General features: G+C 37.7%; 2 protein-coding genes across 2 annotated transcripts; one reads left to right on the top strand and one right to left on the bottom strand.

The window, feature by feature from the left end:
• The first annotated feature begins 588 nt into the window (after positions 1-588).
• LOC120475213 (uncharacterized) lies at positions 589-4,610 on the top strand. The gene is made up of 11 exons (XM_039665920.2): positions 589-652; positions 724-878; positions 1,001-1,286; positions 1,397-1,630; positions 1,773-1,864; positions 1,965-2,072; positions 2,527-2,561; positions 3,459-3,605; positions 3,688-3,852; positions 4,122-4,363; positions 4,514-4,610. Exons 1-11 carry the CDS (start codon positions 589-591, stop codon positions 4,534-4,536), a joined length of 1,551 nt encoding a protein of 516 aa, XP_039521854.2. The 3' UTR covers positions 4,537-4,610.
• A 301-nt stretch (positions 4,611-4,911) lies between these two features.
• On the bottom strand, positions 4,912-17,290 carry LOC148970922 (P2X purinoceptor 7-like). The gene is made up of 3 exons (XM_089123053.1): positions 17,135-17,290; positions 10,984-11,204; positions 4,912-5,191 (listed from the first exon to the last, which is right to left on the bottom strand). The coding sequence occupies exons 1-3, from the start codon at positions 17,288-17,290 to the stop codon at positions 4,912-4,914; spliced, it is 657 nt and encodes a 218-aa protein (XP_088979179.1).
• Positions 17,291-20,767: the final 3,477 nt, after the last annotated feature.

Raw genomic sequence — 20,767 nt, 5'->3', positions numbered from 1 at the left:
TTCTTTGTAGTGTTTTTTAATACACTGGATAGGGCTCTATGAAGAACACAACACTCTTCCAATATCTGCTGTCATAAATAGAACCTTTCTAAAACAACATTGGCCATTAATGTTGTCACACTAACATTCTCATTGGCCACTGCAGCATCACATTAATAGTTATGTTTGTTTTAGACCCATACTGTATTTAAAAATATGTGTTTGTGAGAATGTGTTCAATGACCTTAGGAATTCCATGTAAGTAATTATTTATTTATTTTTTTCAAGTTGATTTCAAATTTTGATAAACATACAAAACTAATATATATTTTTTTTTAACAATTTGTGTAGTATTGACTATGAGGATACCATAAGCTGTTCAGACTACCAAGAGGAAGCCTGGAGTTCAGATAGTGATAGTGAGTACATACCAAGAATTTGTGTCAGGTATGTGATATCCATCATTGTTGCATGAATAATTTTTTTTTGCTCTTCATTCAAACTCAGATTATAATTTTTTGGCATCTTGCTTTTCAACAGGACTGGTGGAGCCTGTTGAAAATACCATTAAACTTTGATGATCTTTGTGAAATTAATATGGAAGACACAATGTATGATTTTGCAGATATAGAGGAGGTGGAGGACGACGTTGAGAGAGACAAAGATACCAAAAGTGATACTTCACCGTCTCCTTTTGTGATGAAAGTTATATGTGAAGATGACATGGTGTGCCTGCTTCAATAGTGTACCACAGCAGCCTGAAGCAGCTTGTGAATTATTTGGACATCCCAACCAGAGCATGTACACCGATTGACCGGACCACAAAGCAACGTTGTGGTGCACCAAAACCATTTGAAGTGGTTGTCCGGGAAAGGGGCACTGCTGCAGTTGTTGAATGGGTACATTGTAATTATATTTTATATCTGCGATATGTTGTCATTTTGTGTTGAGTAATAGACTGTATTAGTATCACATTTTTGAGAATAACTATGCACATTGCTTCTGTTTAATTGTATTACAGATATTTCTACATGGTCACGTCGTGTGGAAGTGGTCTTCACAACCGATGTTTGCACAAGGAATGCATGCCGGCGACTTCCTACTTAGCATCAACATATTGCTGTCTGGCAATAATTACACCAAGATTGCATTGCTATTCAAATTCATGAATATGAGAATAGTAAACCAGACAACCTTCTTCAGGATCCAGGATCACTTCTGCATCGACCCAATAAAAGAATTTTGGGACACGAAAAGGAAAGAAATCATCAGGCAGCTTCAGGCAAAGCAAAGTATGGTGGCTCTGGGTAAGTCTCGTTTTGAACTAACTCTGGACTTGACTGGTCATTTGATATATGTCATGGGAAAATATAATCACACTTCTATGCTCACATTTGCTTCTCCAACATGAAAACAGGAGATGGCCGGATGGACAGTCCGGGTTTTTGTGCGCAATACTGTTCTTACTCGGTCATGGAAAATGACACCAAAAAAATTATTTCCATTGTCAATATTGACAAGAGGGAGACAGCAAGAAATTCAGTGGGTATGGAGAAGGAGGGGTTTCTCCGAACAGTTGATGACCTCTGTCAAGATCTCAAATTGGCAGAATTTTGCATGGATGCCAACGTACAGATTTCGGCTCTTTTCAGTAAGTATTGCTAAAGCTCCAGTGTTTCTAATTTATTATATAATTGGATTTATCTTTTGTATTGCAACACAGATACACATAGGACTCTTAAATTTAGTATGCATTTGAAACGTGTAGCTTGTTTATTTATTATTAATTACAGATCCTAAGACTGGACAGCTCAAAGATAAGGGGATTCACCATTCTCTCGATGTCTGGCATGGTTCCAAAAATCTTTCTCGAAGACTTACTACGGTACTGAGAGGATTTGTATTTTAACACATTTATTAGTATTGTTGTGATATGCAATAAATTGCTTGTTTTTTATTCTCATGCACATTATGTTGTTTTACAGTTAGGCCAACAGAAGGGGTGCTCAATTATTCTGCAATGGTGTAGTAGAGACATCTGCAACCATTTTTGGCATTGTTGCAAGACTGCAGAGAACTATGATGATTTTTTTGTATGTATTTTTTTTTAAATATCCAACATCTATACTGCATAATATTGTCTAGAAAAAATATTTAACATGTGGATATAAATTAGTTTACTTGCACAAAGGCAAACATTGAAATCAAGTCAGATCAGCTTTGATGTTGGCATGATCTCCACAGATAGCTGAGTGAAGTTCTGAATTTGTTTTGAAGTGCTGTGCAAAAGAAGCAGTCCATGACTTACCCAATGTTTGCAAAGCACTTCTAAACTATTTTCCATGTCAGCACACTCCTCCGTCCAACACTTGAGAACATTGAAATGCTTTGAAACTGATCTCTCTGACTTATTTTTTTTCTCTGTTTGCAAATTGTCCCAAAATTATTTTAATTGATCACCTGATTACTGCTCAATTAAGGTTATGAGTTGATTGATCTGTTTGTCTGTCACAAAAATTGAAATTTATCCTGTTATTTAAATTTTAGGACATGTGGGTCGGCCTACTACACCATGTAACACTGCATGAAAAGACTCAAATCCGGCAATATCCGGGCATGGTAAACTCCTGTGCAATTTGATGTTTGCTGGATGTATGTGGGAAAAAGCGGATTAGAGTAACACGGAACAGTATATTTCCAGACAAACCCGGAAACCTCACCTAAGCGGGCATATACAGGAATCCGTGAAATTTCACGGACATATACAGCTGAAACACTGCTGGGTGTGAGAGGTGTGAAGAAGACCTTTCATATGTTAATGACTGACACTAAGGGTGCTGACTGTTCTCAGAGGGAGGAGTGGCAGAGGACTTCAGGATTGAAAATTATCTCTGGTCTACAGCAAACAAGTTTTTTGTACAGAAAAATAAATACATTCTTAAGGCCCTGAAACAGAAAACCGACGTCAAAGAACTAGCAATGACTAAAGCCAACTTTAGGGTTGGCTTATGTCGCCTGTGGGGCCTTAAAACCACTGTATGAAAAAAAGTATCCTAATCAAATATTCTTTTATAAAAACAGGACAAAATAAACACCATGAATATACGTTCACAAAAACATCTGAATATTTAATGAAATAAAAAATACAGGGAAACATTTCAGAATATCTAAATTTTTATTGTGAAGTTTTACCAATTGCAGACAACAACATTTGTCGCCATTGGCTTTGCTTAGTTGGGGACATTTTTATTTAATATTCAACAATGTTATTGAACTGCCTGCATTGACACCATTATATGAGATCTGAACTGAGATGGACAATGACATCACGGTTTTGGCAGAGTTAATTCTTTGGGCATGCATGATGTGAAACGAGTGGTCGCAAAACCACCGGGCTTTCCCGTGTTATTGTCAGCAGCTGGTTATCCTTCCATGTTGAAGAGTCCAGCTGCATCATATTTATTCACAAAATTAAATAGATTCACCTGGGAGCACTCTTGGGCTCTGGGTAGTTGCCATCACGGTCCCCTTGTGGAGCCAAGGGAAAAGGATTGGATAGATCCTAACTCTGAAGCACATCAGAAACTCCGTGAACCAATTCTCGACGCACGATGGCTCAATTTCAGGTGAGTAAGACTGTTGTTGTCAACACCTTTTATGTGTGCATTGTTTTGAAATTGTTGAACTGATCATTTTTTTCCCCCTCAGATCAACCGCAGAACTTGAATCTTTCCACAATCACATCCTCATGTACGCCAGCAAACGTTTCAGCTTCACACATCCAGTGTACAGTTCACGAGTCTTTCTTGCGGCTCTTGACTACAATCACCACATCAACAGGGCACCAAGAAAAAAGAAAGATGGCACTCTTCAGTAAGATATGACAAGCTAAACTATGCATTATGTTCAGTTTGGTTACAGAGGAATTGTTATGTAAAGTATTGACTGATACAGGGCTTATTATTTAAACTACAAACCTTGGCATCAATACACAAAACTTCAGCTAGTTTTGGTGCAACGTCTATCGCCGTACACTATATTTTACCGCAAAACAAAAAATTGCTGCTTGTTGATCTTAGAAATGTCACTGGCAACATTGAAATATTAAAATGCCCTTATGCACACTTCTTATTGATTTCTAGATATGCTAAGCTTTACAGCAAACGGTCCCGGAGATGGCGCGTCTACTCCCTAAAGGTCAAGAAAGACTACAGTTACATCACAGAGTTACAAGTTGACATTGTGCGGAAGAGGTTGGCATCCGCAGGGCTTCCCGTTAAGACAACAAGACGACCTGGTGACCCAAGACGTCTTGGAACCCTTTCTGGTGTGCCAGCACCTTCAACGGAGGAGCTTCTGAGGACACAGCACACCAGGGGAAAAGGTAAGACAATGTTATCTTTGCAAAATTTACATTAATGCCCGTGGTTCTAACATTTTATTGCGGTAGAAATTGTATAAAACATCATACTTTAACATGTTAATTTTTCTTATTATAAGTAATAAGCTTTTTTGTGTGTTTCTTTGTGTACAGGGCATCCAGAGGCACCGGAATAACAGCTGATTCCAAATGTTGCAGTTAACTACGCACTTTCTCTTTTGTTCAAACAACTGCTTTCAATAAAAAAAATTTACTGAATGTGTGCCACATTCTATTTATTTAAAAAAATTACAATTATGGAATGTTACTGATACAGACATCCTACTCGTATGTCAATTTTCTTTTTTATACATTTTTTTTTTAAAGTAAATACAAAAAGTTTACAATAACAAAAACAATTACTTAAATGTAGAATACAATTTTAAAAGCATATAAATTCTAAAATGAACGGTATAATGAAAAAAAAAACAGTGAACCATACCCAAAAAATAAATATAAGAATATTACAACTATTTACAGAATTTTAAGCCTTTTTAGGGCAACAGGTGCTTTTAAACCCTACTAGGTAGAAATCCAGTATACTGGCCATGTGGATCTGGGTAGCGCTCCCTGATCCTAGACACACAGCAGCTTGGTATAACAACCCTATGTCCCGGGCCAAGGACCCCATACTGCCAAACCACATATTGACTGTAGGAAGCATGACGGAACTGTTTATTACTTTCTCCTGGGTCCGGGTCATCCTGGACAGCCCTTATGTCGTTCCAGACCCTCCGAGATAATCCAAGGACCCCTTCATCTATAATATACAAGTCAAAAGTGGGTAGGGTTACTTCCGGTAAAGCCATGAGGGTGTGAGGTCGAAGGAAAGAAGGCTCCCAACCTACATTGTCAAATTTAACTTGTTACACGGCATAAGCGTCAGTCATTGTTGATAAACGCGTTTAGAACATCGCTGGTTGAATTATGAGTAACTCTAAGCAGAAACAACAGCACACCTCAGCCCCACCGACCACGAGAGCTACTGCTAGCATTGCCGGTAAGCTGGCAGCCATTGCCGCCACCTCCAATCTCGAAAAACAGGCCATGACAGAAACGTTTGAACCTGTCTCCATGGACCAGTTGATTTCTGAGCTAACTAAACAGCGTATTAGTATCCGGGAAGACATTTCTGACCTGATTCGGGAATCTATCGGTCCTTTACAAAGCTCTGTAAATGCACTGAGAGAGACAGTGGATGACTTCCAAACCCGTTTGGCCGCGACAGAATCCCTGGTTGGGGAGAATTTTGAAAAGCTGACAGTGGCCGAAAATACAATAAAAACTTTGCAAACTCAAAACACATCTTTCCTTGACCGCATTGAAGATTTGGAGAACAGATCGCGAAGGGCTAACCTGAGGATTGTGAACGTGCCGGAAGGAAGCGAAAGCGGTCATGATCCCGTTACGTTCATCTCCGAGATGCTTCTTGAGATGACGGGCACGGAGGTCTTCGACAAGCCACCAGTACTTGAGAGAGCGCATCGAACACCCGTTCAAAAGCCAGCTGACGGCCGCAAACCACGTCCATTTGTGGTCTGCTTTCACAGGTTCCAAGAAAAGGAGCAATTACTGCGATGGGCAAGGCGACATGAGGCAAAATACAAGGGAAATACAGTCAGAATCTACCCGGATCTCAGTGCTATCCTTTCAAGGAAACGCGCGTCTTATAATGGCATCAAGCAATCACTCTACCAGAAGAACATTCGATTTCAATTGCTCTACCCGGCCCGTTTGAAAGTGACTTTTAATGAAGAAACTTTCATGTTCAACACACCGGAGGAGGCGAAACAGTTCTACGACCAACGTATCAATGTTTAGGATTTCTGGATTATTTATTTAATTTGTACGCTTAAAGACTCCCTTTTGAGTTGTTCTTTTCGAATTTATTTATTTATTATTTATTTTTTCTTGAGACGGATCATTTGAAAAAGGTATGAACACTTTCCGACCAGCTTTTTTATTTATCTGATTTCTTTATTATTACTATTATTATTATTTGTGTGGCTTCGCAAAAAGTTTATTGTTCTAAACTTAACTCAAAAAGCTGATGGTTCTGTGAAAGACTGATACTAACTCCACTGAGTTAAGACATTATTTACAAAGCGTTTTAAGGCACTGAGAATGTTTCATAAGGTTAAAGGTTGGGTAGCTTCCTAGAGGTGGGGATGGTTTTGCGTCAGTCGAGGGATTACTGGGGGTTTGATAATGGGGGCCTGCAATTTGTCTCTGTTCCTGAGACAAATATAGGAAACGTTCAGTTTGTTCAGGGTTGGGAGGATAACCGCCAAGGGTTTTTTTTTTTTTTTTTTTTTTTTTTTTGTCCATTCTCTTTCCTTGTTTGTCATGCACTGGAGACGTGGTTGTCATATTCATCACTCTTTTATAACCTAATGATTGATTAATGTGTGATTCTAATAGTACTAGAGGGTCTTCCATTCGGTTCACTAGCTAGAACGTTAAAGGTTTGAATGGGCCAAATAAAAGAGCTCGTATCTTTGCTCATCTTAAAAAAATTAATACGGAAATAGCATTTTTGCAAGAAACGCATTTAAAGATAGCAGATCATATGAGACTCAAAAAACCCTGGATTGGTCAAGTCTTTCATTCCCACTTTAATAGTAAAGCAAGAGGAGCAGCAATTCTAATTCATAAGAAAGTACAGTTTTATACTTCCAAATGTGTTTCAGACCCCCAGGGACGTTTTGTTATTGTGACAGGTCATTTGTTTCACACCCCTGTTGCTCTGGTATGCGTCTACGCCCCCAATTGGGACGATGTTAATTTCATTTATAATATTATTTCTCTTTTACCCAATTTAAACACACACCGATTAATTTTTGGTGGAGATCTGAATTGTGTTATTAACCCAATCCTAGATCGTTCAAATCCGAAAACCATGCTTCAGTCTAAAATGTCCCAAGCTCTTTCTACTTTCATGGCACAAACGGGTTGTCTGGATCCATGGAGATTTTTATTCCCACAAAACAAGGAATTCTCTTATTTTTCCCCTGTCCATTCTTCATACTCAAGAATCGATTATTTTTTTATAGATAAGACACTACTCCCCTCAGTGGAAAATATTCAATATTCACCAATTATAATATCAGATCATGCACCATTACTTCTTGATCTATGTTTTAGTCAGCATTGTACCCAGCGCCCTGCTTGGCGATTAAACTCTATCCTGTTAGCAGATAAAAATTTCCACATATCAGTGGCGATAGATAACTTTTTGCTCACAAATGCTTCAGAAATGGTATCACCACTGATTTTATGGGAGACATTAAAAGTTTTCATCAGAGGTGAAATTATATCTTATTCTGTATCCGTTAATAAAAAGAAAAATGCAAAACTACAACAATTAATTGATTCGATAGGAAAATTAGATCAACAACTCTCTCTATCCCCTTCTGAAGAACTTCTTAAAAAGAGAGTGGAAATTAAAGCACAATACGATCAGATATCAATAGAAAAAACTCAACAAAATCTGCTTTGGTCTAAAGGGAAATTTTATGAACATGGGGAAAAAGCAGGCCGTTTATTATCACATCAGATAAAGTGTCAATCAGCTTCCAGGTTAATTCCACAGATTCGCAACGCATCACAACAATTGACAGTGGATCCTAAAGAAATTAACGAAACTTTTAAGAAGTTTTATTCAAACTTATATACTTCAGAATTTTGCGGGGATAAATCAGGTATGGTAACCTTTTTGAATGACCTGAATATCCAGACAATTAATCCAGACCATAAAGAGAGAATAGAACGGCCAATTGAGTTGCAAGAGATTTTAGATTCTATTAATGCAATGCAAAATGGCAAAACCCCTGGCCCCGACGGTTACCCTGTAGAATTCTATAAAGCGTTTGCCCCCAAACTGGCCCCACTCCTCCTGAAAATGTTTGAGTATTCTTTAAACAATACAGAGCTGCCACAGTCTCTCACAGAAGCATTTCTTACACTCATTCTGAAGCCTGGAAAAGATCCACTAGAGTGCAATTCCTATAGGCCAATCTCAATGCTAAATGTTGATGTTAAAATTATTGCCAAATTGCTGGCCTCTAGAATAGATACTATTATGCCAGAAATAATATCCCCAGATCAGACAGGCTTTATTAGGGGTCGCCATTCATTTACCAACTTAAGAAGGCTTCTTGGCATTTTGTATTCTCCTGCATCCAGGGAGGCCCCAGAGGTGGTGGTATCCCTGGATGCAGAGAAGGCATTTGATAGAGTGGAGTGGAACTACCTATTTGCAGTATTGGAAAAATTTGGTTTTGGCCCAAAATTTATATCCTGGGTCCAATTGTTGTATTCTAACCCTAAAGTATCTGTTATAACAAACAAAATACGTTCACAGTTTTTTCCAATATCAAGGGGCACAAGACAGGGTTGTCCTTTAAGCCCTCTTCTTTTTGCGTTAGCGATAGAGCCACTTTCTATTATGCTTAAATCCTTGCAGTCTATACAGGGTATTGACCGAATGGGGACGGAACACAGGGTTTCTTTATATGCGGATGACCTTTTATTATACATTTCAAACCCAGTTGAAAATGTCCCAAAAATATTGCAGAAGCTATCTGTTTTTGGCAGTTTTTCAGGATACAAACTTAACCTTTCTAAAAGTGAATGCTTCCTTATTAACCCTCTTGCTTTGCAAATTAAGGCTACATCCCTCCCATTTCGCATATCTCAATCTGGTTTTAAATACTTGGGAGTTCATATTACTCGTACTTTCTCAGGTTTATATGCAAAAACTTTTTTACCACTCATAAGTAATATTAAATCTGATCTTCAGAGATGGGATGCATTACATTTGTCTCTAGCAGGCAGAGTAAATTGTATAAAAATGAACATCTTACCTAGATTCTTGTACTTATTTCGGTCACTTCCAGTTTTTCTCCCAAAAACATTTTTCCATTCAGTAAATAAACCCATATTATCATTCTTGTGGGGTGGGAAGAACCCTAGAATTCGCAAGGAGCTCCTTGAAAGGCAAAGGCCCCAGGGAGGTTTAGCTCTTCCTAATTTAATGGGCTACTATTGGGCATCAAATCTTCAAAAAATTATTTATTGGTATTCTTCCCCTGAGGTTGATTGGTGTAAGGCGGAGGCAAATACTTGTATTTCTACATCGCTTCCTGCTCTGATAACAATGAAGCTACCATTCTCTCCCTCTAAATTTTCTTCAAGCCCAGTAGTATGTTCTACGCTTAAAATATGGTCACAGTTTAGACAAAGGCATAAACTCAGAAACTCCTCTATGCTAAGCCCTCTCTGTGATAATCATTTGTTTCCAGCTGGTAAAATAGACTTCACGTATGCACAATGGCAGAGGGTAGGCTTGGCCAGGTGTAGAGATTTTTACATAAACAACACTTTTGCTAGTTTTAAGGACCTCTCAGAGAAATTCCAATTGTCACAGTCCAGCCTATTTCGTTACCTTCAAGTAAGACATTTTGTTCAATCTCAGAGCTCAACTTTTCCTTACTTGCCACCTACTTCACTATTGGATACAATTCTACTTTCTCCTACTTCTCTTAAAGGGCAAATTGCAACAATATATAACACTGTTATGTCCTCAAATGATGTTTTAATTGACAGAATAAGGGGTGAGTGGGTAAAGGACATAGGTAGTGAAATACCCGATGAAGTTTGGGACGAGGCTCTTAATAGAGTAAATGGATCGACCTCTTGTGCACGCCTCAACCTAATACAGCTTAAAGTCCTCCACCGTGCTTATTACACAAAATGTAGACTTTCCAAAATTTATCCAAATGTTGATGACTTGTGTGAAAGATGCAAAGGTGAAAAGGTGGACTTTTTTCATATGTTTTGGGCTTGTCAAAAGCTGAGTGACTATTGGACATTCATATTTAAAACATTAAACGAGGCCTTTAGCTTGGATATAAAACCTAGTGTTGAAGTTGCTATTTTTGGAGTACCAGAACATGGAGTATCATTGACAAATAAAGTAAAAAATGTTATTGCTTTTGCCACCTTATTAGCTAGAAGGAGAACATTATTGGAGTGGAAATCAACCAATCCACCTAAAGCCTCAATGTGGTTATGTGATCTAATATCATATTTAAAATTAGAGAAAATTAAATATTTAATGAAAGGATCGGTTGAAAAATTTTATCAGACTTGGCAACCCATTATTACATATTTTGAGAAGATGAGGACTCTCCCACCTATTGATCAATGTTAGATGTGATTGTCAATTTGGGTATTGTTCTGTAGTTATGTACGGACCACGAACATGTCAGAATTTCATTATTGGTTATGTATGTTTATTTATTTATTATTTATTTTATTTATTTATTTATTTATTTATTTTATTTTATTTTTTTTTTATTTTTTTTGGGGGGGGGGATATTATTATTGATATTTTTGTTTTGACTTGTATGTAATATATTGTTATTATTTTGGCGGAATGGGTTATTGTGGGGGAAAAACTTTAACTTTGATTGTATCTGCTTTATGTTAATGCTTTCTGTTAATGCTTTGAAAAAGTTGATAAATAAATATATATAAAAAAAATAAATAAAAAAAAATAAAAAAAATAAGTGGGTAGGGTTGAAATACACCTGTCGGGCCGTTGTCCACAACACTTTCTCTCTATGTCTGTTGGCATTTCTCTGCAATGCTGACATACACACCAAGTGGGTTGACCCGGGACAGGAGTGTAGTCTACTGCATGTCCCTGTGTGGCCATGATGTCAAATAGGAGACTGGGGTCCCTTGTAAGGCATCTCTGCAGGAGCTGGTGGGACTCCTCGAGACTAAGGCTCTGAATCCTCTACTGAAATGATTAAACCTAGAATATCTTAATATTTTCAAAAATCTCTTCCTAGATGTGCCACAGCAGATAAGACAGACTACATTCATACAGTAAGATTTCGTGAAACAATGGGCTTTATACCCAGCTGCACTACTTCCTGAACTTCAGCCAGCTCCTTGTTTCCTGTCTGCCATTATTGGTCAAATTAATTAATTCAGGTGTGCTTGACCTCAGTAGTCATGGCAACAATAATCAGACACACCTGAATTAATCAATTTGGCCAATAATGGCAGACAGGAAACAAGGAGCTGGCTGAAGTTCAGGAAGTAGTGCAGCTGGGCATAAAGCCAATTCAGGTAAGGCAACACTATCTATCCTACTTGCTCTGCCACGAGTCGTTCAGCCCGCAACATCTGGACTTGCTGAAGATCAATATTTTCTAAAGGGATGGCAGCACCCCGGCCTCTTCCTCTCCCTCGGCCTCTACCTCTCCCTCTTCCACGAGTAGCAGATCTATGGGTTATTAAAAAAAATATTTTTTTAAACATTACTTAAATTTCATAGCAGAAGCAAAAGTTAGTACGTTATTGCATTTAAGATAACACCACAATTTACCAATTTACACATTCAAAAACCAATTTACACAATTTAAAACTCATCAGTGTAGCTAACCCTTGTCTGTTATTGCATCAAAGGTAGCACTAAATAAATGCAATTTTACACGGTTTCTTCGACATTACTAAAGGATTCAAATAAAAAAATTCATTACTATCGACAAAATCTTGTATAATTTATGAAGACTTGAAATTTTGAAAGAAAAATACTTATTCAGTTTACTCACACAGAGCATGAAGGAGTTGGTTGATCCATCGTTACATCTGCAGCGTTAGCACGTGAGCTACTTTCCCTTTAAGAAATGCACGTTCACAATTATTTCAGGAAGCACGGAAGGGAGGGGGAGGAGATGAGATGCGGAGGAGGGAGGGTCTAGCTAGCCTCCGATTTGTTTGAAAATATTCCGAACGTCAACACCCAGGATCGCTTATAGAACCTTTAACTTTTGCCGCTGCGCTCTGTGACGATTACCAGCGCGGCCAATAGAAACGGGACATCCAAACAAACACGGAAATCAAAATGGACGAACGGCTAGTACTGTGTGTCGGAATTTCCCGACCTTTAATTATGATAGAAGTTTGAGATCATATAGGGACATCATCAGAAAAGCTGTCATGGAGACATATCTCCATTCAAGTTGGCATGTCAAGTGTTTAAAATATATTTATATATATTATTTGTTCCTTTGTGTCAGCTTTAGTGTTTGAATTAAATGTTTTATTCTAAAAAGAACTGAGCTCATGATTTGTGTGTTGATTTTGATGTTTATATATATATAATATTCATATCAAGTCAGATCAAGTCACGCGCAAATCACGTTGTATCTGAGGGCAATGCTGAACAGAGCGGCAAGCGCAGCGCATTCCGCGTCCTGTGTGAAAGGCCCTTTAGGGCGAGTAAAATTCTCTTTTACTTGTCCTTCAAAAATCCATTTGTCCAGGACAAGCGGACAAGTTAGACGGGCTCTGGAGATACGTACCGCGGCAGGTTAGAGTGTTTTGGATTGCATAAAATAATAAAAGAAACGAACAAATACATGGCGAAAGAAGATGGGATTGGGATCATGATTGGAATTTTTGGGATGATTTTTAATAAAATTAGGCAGATGGAGGTATTAGTGGTGTGTGCATGCCTATGAATGCATGTATTTGTATGTGTGCGAATATGAATGAAAGTATCCTAAATGACAGAAAAGACTTGTATAATATGTATTACCCTATAGTTCAGTTTGACGAACGATATCTGCCTCGTTTGTTAAAAGCATTGCTGGAGGACAAGATGCATCTTGCATCGCGTGCTATAAAAAGACGGTGCTGTACAAAAACGTAAATTTATAGTTCGCCTCAAAGTTTTTTATTTGTGTATTTATTTAATTTTTATTATTTCTTCCCCAAGCTCATAAAATAAATTTGGGTCGCACATAAATTGACAGGGTCGGTCGGAAACCGGAAACAAACAATTTTTTTTATGCCCTGTTAAAGGTTGTATCAGCGATGGCGGGGTAACATCACTTCTGTTGATGTTCAAACAAAACAGAGAGCTAGCTGGCTACTCCCTCCCATGCAATTGAAACTCTTCTAAACGTGCATCTATGGGCATCAGTTTGGTTTGAAATGAACAGAGGCGCATTTGGAAGTGCATTTGGGTACAATGACGCATTCATTTACTTTTCTCTTTTCATGTTTTGAAAGACGATGTCCTGTAGCTTATTAATTTAAAGAAATAAAAATGTATACAAAAATGAGATGATGTCCTGACTTGTTTTATGAAAAAAGCCTTAAAGGTGCCATATACAATAATTGAGGTAACAATATACGAAAAATGAGCTACACGCATCAAAAGAATGAGAAGAAATAAGTGCAAAGATGTCATTAAAAAACTGACAAGTTATAGTGCTGCCGAGATATTAACCTGAATTAGCATGCTAAATTACTAGCCCCGGCCCGGCAGGTATCGTAATACCACTTCCGGCCATGGGAGGCGGTATGCGGACGGGCAACGTTAGCACCAGCCAAACTGCAATACGCGAGTGAGTCGCGCTCGCGCCGGCTTTTGTGTGTGTGTATGTGTACTTGAACCTGATGTCAGTCGTGTGGAAATACAGCCCACTACTACATTTCAGTTCAGGGAAGAGTTCAAAAAATGATTGGTCGACATTATGCATGAGGAATACATTTTGGTAAGTTGTAGCATATTGTATCTTTCAACAGTGTTCGTGTTCTTTTTCCAGCTAGTAGAGACGATCGGTTCACGTGCGCTAGGGATCTGTAGTGTAACATGTACAAGCGCCAAAACGGTATTTATTCTTTGAATTGCGTAATATAATTGACAGAATCTGAGAGCTTAACTAACCTGCTTGCTAAGTGTCAATTGCGTGTGTCTCACGGTGAATTCACGGCGCTAGCTTGATCAACATCAGCGAATGCTGTCTGTCAAATTAATTCACTAACAATAAAAGTGTAATATGAACAAAACGAATACCATAAACTTCAAATAATTGCCCAAGCTTTTATTTTCCCATACCGTCGAAATGCACCAGCTTGTTTTTGAGATCTATGAGGCGGTCTTCATCATTTAGTGTTGAGATTCATAGTGTTTAGTTTAGTTCACTCTAGTGTTTAGTTCATTGAGTCTCTGATCTCTAAAAATCTCCAAATGTTCCACGTGAAACTGCGGTCTTCCAACCTTTTACTATCATGTCAAATGATTTGAATAACATGCGCGATGGTAGGAGCACAAGTTATTTTTTGGAGGTATACTGCCCCCATCTGTTATGGAATATGGAGTAGGATTTGATTTATTATGGTAGATGGCACCTTTAAGTTTTCAAAAAGCATTAGACATTACTCACTTACTCCCAGTAATTACTCCCAGTCAAGTTTGATAAAAAAATTTTTTTAGTTTATTTTTATTATTAAAATGCATTTAAGAAAATATATTAATATAAACCTGATTTATTGTTGACTGGTGTGTGTTTAAAATTTGTTTTCAGAATAAAATGGAACTGTTCAAGCAATTTGTAGAAATCCTCCCTCTGGAACGTGATAGGTTGCTACAAAGGCAAAGTGCAGTAACTACACAAACAAAGAAACAGAGAGAAAAACGTCTTTAAAGTTTTTATACCAGCCAGTAAAACATGTTATGGGTAGATTATGTGGTAATGCCTCTCCGAAATGGGACATAATTTAACCCAGATATTTTTTTCACAAGACAGAACACATGTCATAAAGTCTTTACAAGTCATTACAAGTCTTAACTCATTTTTGACCAAATGTGTAGTTACTGCGCTTTGCCTTTGTAGGGCAGTATTCAGGGCTCCAGACTGCGACCAAATGGTCGCATTTTGCGACCAAAATTTGAGAGCGTGCGACTGAATTTTACATCCAGTCGCACATGTGCGACCAGTAAATTTGCCACACGTAAACGCATGCTAAAGCGTGGAAGGGGCTCGTCAATGAATCCGTGACAAGAATAGCGCGCGTTAACGTCTGTGGGAAGGAGACGGAGACAAATATCACAACCTGATGTGCGTCTGAGCAATCAGCGATCTATCGACTCGTTAGTCGTTACCTAGCAGCGAATGCAAACAAAATGAAAGTGGAACGAAAATACGCCACTCATATATGATTAGGACCGTGAAGCAGCAGCAGCGATCCGAACCATTGACAGTAAAATAAAGCCCCGAACTTACCAGTCGCGGGCCGATCTCGCTCACGCAACACTGTTACTAGCAGATCCAGTGAAGAAATCCATTGAATTCGCCTCAGAATTAATAACATCACTTCGAGAACCAGTGAGAAATGTTCCGATTCGGCGCAGCGCAGAGTTCTCTTATAAACCATATCAGATCAAACAGCGCTGACGTGGAAACCAGGAGAAACACTTATAGAAGGCTTTCAGTCCACAAATCAGCCTAACAGAAGCATGGATTTAGGCTAATAACCATAAATATGATAATGTGTAAGAAATGGTCAAATGCTTACAAGTAGCCTACTACACATCTTTTCCCAGCACTTTAATAATATCATATATAAATGTTTTATTTTTTTGTTGTATTTTTTATGTGATTACCAACACATTTTTTGTTCATCCTTTAAAGGTCCTAAAACGAAATTTTTTTTGTTATCATCTTAATGTTGAAAAACTCTTATTTAAACACTTAATAATAAAATAACAAAATAATAATAATAGGCTATAAACAGTAGGATGTTTATTGGCTATTTTCACTCCATAATCCATATAGCCTACATATTTTCACTACTTTTATTGATTAATATTAAGCCATTATAAATGATAATAACTAAAGTTAATTTCATCTACACCCTAAATTAAGCTTAGTGATTTATTGTCAGTCCCAGTGCTACCAGAATTTTTTTTTTATTTTTTTTGTAGAACTCGCTGTGAGTTCTTATTTGAGGTGATGCTGCCCTCAACTTTGAGTCTGGAGCCCTGAGAACTTAAAATAAAACAGCATATCATAATGTTAAGTCAATTTATTATTAAATAATTTGTCAGTACAGTTATTTTGGGGGAAATTTGAATAATTGCATTGTAAGCTGATTTAAGGTGTGGCCCTAAATTTTCTGCTTGCGCTCCTAAAATTTTCAGTTAGGGGCAACAGCGCTCCTAGTCAAAAAAGTTAGTCTGGAGCCCTGGTATTGCTAGGGGTTCCTACAGGAAAACTGAACTCCCTGAGCTTTTTCCTGTTTTCGCGAAGTTGACTGTGTGTATAAAATATCTTCTTATTAAACTGTATGGACACTGACAAAGTTCTCAATGCTTCGTTTTGAATGTAGGGACCCTTATTATGTTAGTGTGGGGCTATTTTGAGCCTTGTTAGTGGTAATAACAAGCGATTTTTATTTGTCATTACTCTATGCCCTATATACTAGTGTTATAGGCTAAACTGTTTTTATAGATACAACTATTTACATTCGGCAATCATGAAAACAAATCTCAGATAACAGTTGACTAGGTAACAATGTGTAATTTTGCGCCGGAGTTCTCCTTTAACTTACATTAGCTAGCTAACTACGAACGAGCTAACCAGATCACAATAACAAATTGACAAGCACTTACTGGGCAGAATGGCTCTTCAAATGACGGACGAAATTGGAGGTTGTCGTCTGGCTGTCCGCGATCTTAATGTTGCATGTCTTGCAAAGCGCTGTTCTTTTGCCATCTTGCCTTCTTGTTGTAAGAAATTCTTGAAGCCGAAAGCAACGACCCTCGGTATCCCTCCGGCTGACATGTTGATGTGATATCTGATGTAAGTCCCAGATAGCAAGCACAGTTGGGCCGATTCCGGCTGAAATGCGTCAGTGTCGGCTCACTGTCGGCATCGGTGAACAGGTACTGGGCCAGATCCTTGCCGACTGTGCATAACACATCTGGCTGACTGACTGCGTTTTCTGTATGGGCCAGTATCGGCTGAAAGCAGTTGCACAGGTGTCAGATCCATGCTCGGTGTAGCTGTGTGTATTTACCATCGGCCCGATTTAGTTTAGTCACAAGCTGGCCACTACTAGAATTAAGGAACTCAGCCGCCTGATAAAAGGTTTTGGCGGTTAATTTAAATCCTGAGGAAGATCCTGCAGTGCAGACGCAGACCAACGTTTTAAGGAGCGAGAGGAATTCAGCTGCAAACACGAGTAAGTAATATAATTCATTTATTGTTCTAGAGTTGTTTGATGTGTAAATTGTCAATATGAAAATTGCGTTTATACATATATGTTTGCGCTGAAGTAGCTTCAGAATCCCCATTCAGTCCCTGAGGGAGTGTTGATGAGAAGGCCTAACGATCCCTTTTATAGGATGATTGTGTACTTTTTTATTAGAAAAACTGCTGTGCTGTATCCAGTGCACTGTAATGTTGGCTAATGAAATGATATCGAGTTATATTTCATTTTGTTTGCAAAAATGAATCAGTGAATTCGTCTTTTTCAACGAGTGATTAACGTTAGTTATCGAATCATAGGAGTCGGACTACGCTTTCGGCGCCATAGGTCTCTATACTAGGCGACTCTTTCTGATTTGATTCACTAACATTTCAAAAGAGTCATTTATTTGTGAATCGAATCGAACTACACTGACCGTAGTACACTCGCGGAGTGTTCAATCTGAAATTAAAAATATGATTTATTTGGTTTTAACACTCCTGTGGGGAACTCCGAAACGGAAAAGCGTTATAGATACACAAGAGAATCTGGAAAATAAGTGCAGCTTTTTAATTCATTGATTGGCACGTCTTGTGTTTTTGAATGTAACGTAATCTGCTTTTAGAGCAGCACTTAGTCTTAGGGTGAAAGAAAAATATTAATGCGTATCTCTGTATAATGTTATTAAAATGGTAGTTCTCTTAACAGTTTTACTGCAGTGGGGATGATGACGTTTCAAGCGAACATAAACTGAAGTTTCATCTGAAACTACTTGGAATCTGACACCAACACTTTTTACAGATATTTTGGTAACACAATAAGGTTTCATTCGTTAATATTAGTTAACTACATTAGTTAACATGGATTAAGAATGCACAATACTTAAGCATTTATTAATCTTCATTTTAATTTAGACGTTACTAATACATTATTAAATCAAAAGTGAGCAGTTGTATTTTTATTAACTAATGTTAACAAAGATGAATAAAGGAAGAGTTCAGATTCAAAAGCCTCAGTGCCATTTGGAATTTTCTTCTAGAATGATTCTTTTTTTTTTTGCTTGTATATTTAAGTTCAGTGATTTCACTTAAATGACAATTAAAAGGTAATCTTCATTGCCATTTAAGTGAATTTACTGAACTTAAATATACAAGCTTGATAAAAATGATCTTTCTAGAAGAAAATTTCAAATAACTTAAGGCTTTTGCATCTGAACTCTTCAAATACTGTAACAAATGTATTGGTCAATGTTAATGTTACTGTAGTTACATTAACTAGCCTAATTTTAACAAATGAGACCTTATTATAATGTGTTACCAATATTTTAAATTGCTGCGTGAACTCTGGCAACAACATTTGTCAAACATATGTGCTTAAACTAATGCTTAAGATTTAATATTGACCTCACAATATGTATTCCTTTATTTAAAAGATGCAGTTCAGAGAAACCCTCGTGGCTAATGTTGCTGAAATGGAGATTGATCCATGAACTGGCAGCAGATCGAGGGGCAGACACAAGATAAGTTTAAATCTAGATTAAAAACACAACTCTTTAACCTAGCATAAACATAACACACTCCCACATTTCTTTAATTCACATCCGTTAAAGGTAGCTTGCATCAAATGTACTTGTTACATCGAAAGAAGTATGGCATCTACATTCTTGAATGCATGTGGATGATCACAAAATTCAAGATATGGAGGTTAGAAAATGATTTTATATATATATATATATATATATATATATATATATTATGTAGTTAATCATCACACGAAGAGTCAGTGCCATTTCAGTTTTTCTCCTCCAAAAATCAGCATGATTAAAATGTGATATTAACTTACTACAACAGTTTAATGAACAATACTTTAATTACAACTACAAAATGTTGCAGAATAATGTCATATTTGAATGAATAATAGCCTATAAAGAACCTTTGTGCCAAAAGGGTTCTTTCTTGTCATTATAGAACCTTTTTTAGCATAAAAGGTTCTTTGGAGTTGAGTAAAGAACCCTATGCTTCATATATAGAACCCCAATGAACCCTTTTTCTAAGAGTGTACGTTAATGTTAGTCTCTCTGTCTCATTCTGATCCCAAGATTAGGCTACTGTAGACATCTGGATCTATTCTGCATCCAGACCAGATGGACCTGCCCCCTAAGATGACCACAGCAGCCTGAATGCCAGGCGAGGATATCAAAACTAGACAAGACCTACTAGAAACAAAAGCCTGTGAAGACCTCGTTGACACAACAGTCCTCGGCACAGTTATCGGATCAGATCCACAAGAAACAGTCCAGTCCACCACACAGACCCAGCAGCCAGCTTCAACCCCCCTCTCACCGACGCCGGCGTGATCTTATGAAGGTAAAGGAGGAGCAAAACTGGAGATCATAGATGTGAATTTAAGAAGTTGTACAACAAATATTTGTACTTGAAAACCTGTTGAATGTTGAGATTTTCACTCACCGACAATAGTCACAAACCTGTATTCTGAATTTGAAGCTGCAGTCAAGTAGTCACAAATGTGTAAAATGCCTTTCAAAGAAATACAACGACAGACACAAAGTTGTATTCGTTCATTCACATTTGCAATACGCATTTGCAACTTTTCAAATCTGCCATTGCTATTTCAAATCTTCACGCATTGACTTTGCAACTATTTTTGCAATATATTAAAGGGTTAGTTCACCCAAAAATTAAAATTCTATCAGTATTTACCAACGCATTCTCATCCTTTAACGTCATATAGAACGCTATATGCAAAAACTGCGCTATACTACGCACATGGCACCCGTTATCGTTAATATAACGCGCTGTGAGGGCTAAGTTTAGGTGTGGGGTAGGGTGTGCGTGTCATATTCACGCTAAAGGATTTATAACATCTTGGGTTCGCGTGTTATATTAACGATAAAGGGTGCCATGTGCGTAGTATAGCGCCGTTTTTGCACATAGCGTTCTATATGACGTTAAAGGATGAGAACGGGCTTTATTTACTCACCCTCATGTTGTTCCAAACCTCTATGTGTTTATTTGTTCTGCTGACACAAAGGAAGATATTTGGAAGAATGTTTTAATCAAACAGATCTTATTCCCCATTGACTACCATAGTATGTATTTTTTCCTATATGGTAGTCAATGGGGAATGAGATCTGTTTGATTAAAACATTCTTCCAAATATCTTCCTTTGTGTTCAGCAGAACAAATAAACCCATAGAGGTTTGGAACAACATGAGGGTGAGTAAATACTGACAGAATTTTCATTTTTGGGTGAACTAACCCTTTAACCAACTTGTGCATTTGCAAACAG

Source organism: Pimephales promelas, chromosome 18, assembly GCF_988280905.1.
Source record: "Pimephales promelas chromosome 18, fPimPro1.hap1.1, whole genome shotgun sequence".
NCBI classification, from domain to species: Eukaryota; Metazoa; Chordata; class Actinopteri; order Cypriniformes; family Leuciscidae; genus Pimephales; species Pimephales promelas.
This window is presented reverse-complemented; position numbering and strand designations above follow the sequence as displayed.